The 7,130-nt window shown below is 33.9% G+C and overlaps 1 protein-coding gene across 1 annotated transcript; it reads right to left on the bottom strand.

The window, feature by feature from the left end:
* Nucleotides 1-2,433: 2,433 nt before the first annotated feature.
* LOC109863086 lies at nt 2,434-6,167 on the bottom strand. Its single transcript, XM_020443266.1, has 5 exons — nt 6,097-6,167; nt 4,808-5,109; nt 4,427-4,734; nt 2,883-3,294; nt 2,434-2,522 (listed from the first exon to the last, which is right to left on the bottom strand). The coding sequence occupies exons 1-5, from the start codon at nt 6,165-6,167 to the stop codon at nt 2,434-2,436; spliced, it is 1,182 nt and encodes a 393-aa protein (XP_020298855.1).
* Nucleotides 6,168-7,130: the final 963 nt, after the last annotated feature.

The following is a 7,130-nucleotide window of genomic DNA, read 5'->3' as shown; positions in this document are numbered from 1 at the left end:
AGGAATTTAGGGAGAGAGTTTGTAAGGAGAGGAAGTTTATCGGGCTGTGTTTATTAGCGTAGGATTTCGGCGGGTCACATGTGTCAACAAAAGAAGTAGATAAAATCCTAACTTGAGCGGCGAGGGATCGCGGCACGTAACAACGATCGTGGATCGTGGTGGGAGCTATAATCTTAAAGTCGAGATTACCACGGAAAATACCCTATTAGGAAATTTGGACTGAGAGTAAGTCAAAATGATCAGCAAAATTGTCCTCAAAGTTAGTGATTGACTAAGCGTCTAGAAATCAACAACCTCTCAATAACCTAACTTATAACTACTGAATAAAACTTTTAATAGCTGCATCTTTCGACAACGTGCATATTTCATTCTGTTTATTCTTGCTGCTTTAAAAGTAAAGATGTCAAAAAAAAACAATTATAAACCGTACCGTTTAACGACAAGTTTTTATAGACATGCCAAAAAAACAGTGGAACTAGTGTAAATAATACAACAATAACTGCTTTCATTAGTAATGATGTTGCAAGAACAATTAATAATGATAGTGTAAGTGAAAACATAATTGCGGTATCACAACATTTAGACGTCTCTGTAAATGACATGTGTAATTCGCCGTTAACTCGTGACGAGTTGTTGGAATTTGATGTCATTCCTGGAGATGAGTTCGACCGAAACGAAGAAAATGCAATAGAAGATAAAGTGGCACTGATAACCAAACTTCGTAATTGGGCAATCTCACATTCATTGACATTAGCATCACTTACTGATTTGTTAAAAATATTGAGAAGTCATGGCATGACGGATCTGCCAAAGGACNGTAGAACTCTTTTAAAAACTCCTAGCATAACAGCAATTGCAGAGATGGGATCAGGAAAATTTTGGTACAATGGTATCAAAAACAATTTACTATCAGCGCTGTCAAATTGCAGTATTCAACAGCCAAGAAGTATTAGATTACTTATCAACATAGATAGGATATCACCGTTCAATAGTTCGTTATATCAATTTTGGCCTATATCAATCATCGTTGAAAATTTTAATTTACAACCAATAGTTGTAGCAGTTTATTACGGTGAAAGCAAGCCTCCACTTCAGTTGTACTTTGAACAGTTTGTGAATGAATTAAATGAAATTCTTAGAGATGGAATATTTATAAATGGATACAAAGTGATTGTCAAAATAAAGTGCTTTATTTGCGATACACAAGCAAGAAGTTATATAAAAGGTACTAAATTAAATAATGTTTAAATAATATTTAATATGTGATAAATACGTTTCATGAACTATAATGCGTATTATTTTAAAAAATGCATTATGTATATTATTCAATATAGGAACCGACTTGTAATGCCGAATATGGGAGTTGTATTAAATGTACAGTGGTTGGAGAATGGGATAAGAAGGGACGTCACATGAGCTACCCAAGATTTGATTGTCCTCGAAGGACTAATGAATGTTTTCGCAACAAAACAGACGAAGATCATCACAAAGAAGACACGCCTTTAACAGCTTTACCGATCGATATGGTCGAAGACTTTGTAGTCGCGGACTCGTTACATCTATTTGATTTAGGTATGCTTTTAATTTTATATTATTGTCCTGGTCTCTTCAACTTTTTTTTTTATTTTTCTTGACATAATAAAATATATGTGTACAGGTATCATGCGTAGGTGTTTATATGGATGGCGTGAAGGAAGTTATAATTTCCGAACAAAGTTATCAAAGACTCAAGTCGATGAATTATCAGAAATGCTAAAAGCATGTAATGAAACAAAACCGATGGATATTCCTCGAGCTATACGTTCGCTGAAACATCTGAAATTTTGGAAAGGTGCGGAATATCGAATTTTTTTGTTATATCTTGGTCCCGTAGTTTTAAAAAATGTATTATCATCAGAAATTTATGAACATTTTTTATACCTCAGAGTAGCGCAGTTACAATTCTTTCATGTAATTATTATTTTAAGTATTTAAGTATTGCTGAAACTTTATTAAACGATTATATTGAGAAATTTGTTGACATCTACGGAAAAGATTTTATAAGCAGCAATGTTCATAACATTTGTCATGTGATAGATGACGTAAAAAAGTTTGGTCCTTTATCTGGAATCAGCTCATCCGTTCGAAAATTATCTCGGACACATAAAAAGATTAGTTCGTAGTGGTAATCTGCCACTCAGTCAAATTAGTCGACAAATTCTTGAATTGTCAAAAATTAATCGGTCAACAAGTACAAGTAATTATAACATGTGTCGCAAATAATATTATTAATGATATACATGACGTGCCAACGTGTAGAAACGTTTATAAGCAGTTGAATTTAGCAAATAATTTTGTTTTATGTAGCGATAATAAAAATAGATATTTCATGACAAACAATGGAGAGATTGTATTGATGAGAAATGCAACTTATTTTAAAAATAGAATTTACGTCTATGGTGTTAGTCTTAAAAGCAAAAACNATTTTTTTACAAAACCTTTTGCATCATCTCGATTGAATATTTTTGCTTCAAAAGGCATACCTAAAAAAATTTCTGAAGGGCATACAAAATACATATGCGATGTCCATGACGCGAAATTATATTCGTTAAGCGAAATAAAATGTAAGTTGTTTTGTATTCCATATCACAACGAATTTATTTTTATTCCGTTAATTAATACGTTAGACATCGAATTAAAAATGTAATTTATTGTAATATTTAATGTAAAATTGTAATAAAGGAGTTTTCAATTGCACGTTATTTATTTAAATATGTGAGATATACATGAACGTCTTAAAGCTACGTGGTACAAAACAAATAAAGTGTAAAAAAGATATGACACATTTAACTATAAAATAATTTAATTATTATTTTTATCTTCTCCCTCTCTTTCTGCATTACCATTATCCTTGTCGATAATTTCATTATTCTGCATTACATTTCTGTTATCCACAATTGCATCGGCAACATTTGGTACCTCATCAGTTCTCTCGTTTCTTGTATTAGGTGATTTCTTTTTTTTGGCAGCATCATTGATTTGCTTAGCATGTTTTAAAATATGCTTCTTAAATAAATCATCGTTTTTTGTAACATTCCACCGCGAATCTGCAAGTCCAACAATTTCCGCAAAGAAATTAATGATTCCGTGGCACGATTGAAACGCTTCCTTCTTTACACCCTCGGTCCTAGAAATTCCTGTCCATGAAAACTTCGTCAACACTTCTTTTGTAAAAAGAATGGCTAATAAATTTTTAGCGACGATTTTTCCGTCTTNCATCCCTTCTGTGCCGCCAATTTTTTGAAAAGTATTAAGCTAAAAATATTGTTGCGAGATGCGGCGCGTGTCGTCCACGCGGTATAAGAAGATGTTTGTCGAACGATCGATTGCTTGGATGTTTTTGTTCGGGTAGCAACGGAGTTTGTTACGAAAGAAGTTCAAGAGAGATACGAAGCTGTCACGGCGCGTTTCGGCGATTTGTATAACGAGCTGTTCTTTCCTTGTATTCTGTTGTAATAAAGTGTGTTTGACGAAAAGCCGCGTACCTTCTCATTTCCGCGGACGGTTACGCGAATCGCGCGGCTCAGTTACGGAGTCGGATCTTGCGCCGCGAACGCAACAATATAATAATAAATTACATNTTATATAAAAATATGTTAGGAATTAGTAGTCTATAATTAAATACATTCACAAACAAAAAGTAAGTTCATAACATCTATTGTTACCCAAATTTGTTTCGTAACTATTTGCTTACTATCCGTATAAGACACCGAATACTAATAATTTGTGATAATTAACTCAAGTTGCATTGAATATTCTAGACTTATTTTTTGTGTGTATAAGTATATTTTATTGACTAAAATACGACAATAATGTGACTTCTGACGTCGCANTTCAAATATGTGCCAGAAGCGGAGTCGAACTGGCATAAACAAACCTTCGTAAAGACAATGACTCTGACATACATTTGAGACGCGAGAAATGTTGTCATAATTCATTATTGTCTATTATAGGGTTTTTATGCATAATAAAATNTAATAACATTCTTCGCATTTTAAATATATGTCAGAGTCGCTGTCTTTACGAAAAATCCCTAGTTAGGTTGACTCGGCTTCTAACACAAATTTGANATGCGATGTCAGAAGTCATATTACATTGTACATTTTAGTAGGTAATAATACAGTCGTAAAAAATAAGTCTATAATATTTAATGCAAACTGAGTTAATTATTACATATTATTTGTACTCATACTCGGTGTCGCATATAGATAGTAAAAAAGCAAATGGTCTTGAAACTAACTTAGATTACAATGAATATTATGCACTTATTGCGCGTTTTTTTGCTTATTCATATAGTTTATTTTATTTAGCTTATTGCTTATTAAAATAGGCAATAATAACATATAAAANCAGTAGGAAAAGTAAATGAATATAAATACATAGTTACCAAATATTTCTTGTAGCTTGGATCTTTATCACTGAGTGCTAAGTTAAATGCCAGAACATCAGAAACTGTATTTAATGGAAAAATGAATTTTCTTTCCAATTCATTTGGCTCTTCGCAGTCAGTTGTCGGCTTTGAACCTGTGTCTTTAACAATAGACCGATTATCGTGTAAGTTTTTTACCATGATGTACAGTTTATCCAGTGTGAATTTTGATATAGAATTTTCTGATGTCTTCGCTTCTAGTATGCGTAGTTGATTTTTTTCTATTCGTTTCAATCGTTCTTGAATATCTTTCAATGTATCAAATACTAAAATGAAATATCATATGTTCATGATTATTATATGAATGACGCATATAATATTTAGAGAAATTAAACTTACTAGTACTTAGTGAGACTTCCTCGTTATTTGTTACATTTGATACATATNTTGACACATCATCTGCAATGTTCAATAAATCCTTATCCCCGACCTCTGGTATCAGTATACCATCTGTGTTTCGATAAGTCAAATTTATTTCTTTCCTATTCGACTTGCTATTCTCTGAAGCAGCAGCAGCATGTGTCTGAATGTTCGGCGTTGATACAACAATATCGTCAAATAGCGTGTCGATGTTTGTTTTCTCTACTGTTTCCTTATTCTCATTGTTATTGTAATTAAGAAGCTGCCGATTAATTTTCAAGCTACATAAATGTACACAAATATATGAAATTGTAATTGTTGGAACACAATAAATTTTTGCACTCAAATTTGATTCAATGTAAGAGAAGTTAAGGGAAAGTGACAAGTCTATTAATATATACATATACAGGGTGGACCATTTTAATCTATAATGGAAAATATCTCGGAATGTTGGCGAGATACAACAAAATGTTTTAGACAAAAGTTGTAGAGGGCAAAGGGGGTCAACTAATGGTATCAATGGCCATGACTTTGAACCTCATTTTCAAGGTCATTTCAAGGTCAAAGTGATTTTTTTAAATGGGAACATCTACTTTTGACCCTGGATTTGAAAAGGGCGGGAAATTTCACTCTTAAAATGTCCATTTTTGATTTATTCAAGGTCACAGCAAGGTCAAATAAAGGTCAAATTTTCCAAAAATGTTGAAAAACGGATATTTAGAGGTTAAAAACAGAAGGTGTAAACGGAAACATGTTCTTTTGATCCCGGATTTAAAAAGAGCGAGAAACTTTACACTAAAAAAAAATATTTTTGAATCTTTCAAGGTCACGGCCAGGTCAGATAAAGGCCATATTTGCTAAAAATGTTGAAAAATAGGTGTTTAGAGTTTAAAAACAGCCAAACATTTCCGACAAAAGTTGCACGGGATGGAAAGGATTATGTCCTGGTACCAATTATTACTTTGACCTTTGACTCGATTCTGAAGGTTGTGTTAAGGTCAGAGTTATTTTGTAAGCAAAACCTTTGATAATTCACCCAATGCCTACAAGAAACCACCTCTACCAAATCGCAAGTAGTCCTACCCACTAGATCCTGGGAACAGCGAGTTTAGTCGCTTATTTTTCTTAAGATTATTTGATTCTACACCACAAGCGAGCTAACCTACGTATCCCTTAACTCACTCATTACCTAGAAACCATATTTACCAGCAGGTTTAGTCGCTTATTTTTCTTGAAACAATTAAATCTCACATGTTAAGTGCGCTAACTTCCTATTTTTTGCGCTACCCAGAAACAACGACGTTAACTTAGCCATTAAGTAAGTGCCCAAACTGAGCATCATTCGCTTCAATGCACAATTGACATTTTTGCAAAAAATGTGCTACAGTGGAAAGCAGGACATTTCTTGGAATTGATGCACAAGTTCTTCTTATGCGCTCCATTATATCTTGTCTTGTTGTTGGCTGCTGTTCAAAACAAACGTTTTTCAGAAATCCCCAAAGATAAAAATCAGGTGAAGTTAGGTCAGGTGAGTTAGAAAGCCATGCAATGGGACCTCTGCGTCCAATCCACCGGTTTGGGTATTGTTTGTTCAAAAATGTTCTTACAATTCGTGCAAAATGCGGTGTTGCACCATCTAATTGTATCCACATTCTTCGTCTTGTTTCCAAATCAACATCTTCAGCAAGCCAGTTAAATGGTCTTTCAATAATTCTAAAAAATTATGTTGATTTACATTGCCGTCAAAAAAGTAAGGGCCAATAAGATAGCCATTTACGATCTCGCACCAAACGTTTAGACTCCAACGATGTTGGTTATCAACGTCTCTATGCCAGTGTGGATTCACATCTGACCAGTAATGGCTATTATGTCTGTTTAGTTCTCCAGTATTTTTAAATGTTGCCTCATCTAAAAACATAACAAAAGTAAATAACTCTGGATTCTGTACGGCCCAGTGACAAAATTGAAGACGTTCTGCGAATTGCCGAAGCGTTAGTTCCTGAGTTAGTGAAATGTGGTAAGCATGATACCTCTGGGCATGGAGAATTCTAAGAACTGTTGATTTTGGTATTCCATGTTCTCTTACAATTTGCCGAGAACTATAGTGAGGATTAAGGTGGATTACTGCAAGGACCGTAACAACGCGATTGTCATTTTCTCCATATTCGTGATGACGACGTTCTCGACGGAGTTGTCCATCCCGAGCCCTACGAGTAAGATCTCGGATAGTAACGTTACTCGGGTGCCTTGTGACCTTGAATGAATCAAAAATGGACATTTTAAGAGTAAAATTTCCCGTCCT

Source organism: Pseudomyrmex gracilis, unplaced genomic scaffold (assembly GCF_002006095.1).
Source record: "Pseudomyrmex gracilis isolate BER0280 unplaced genomic scaffold, ASM200609v1 scaffold_3105, whole genome shotgun sequence".
NCBI classification, from domain to species: Eukaryota; Metazoa; Arthropoda; class Insecta; order Hymenoptera; family Formicidae; genus Pseudomyrmex; species Pseudomyrmex gracilis.
This window is presented reverse-complemented; position numbering and strand designations above follow the sequence as displayed.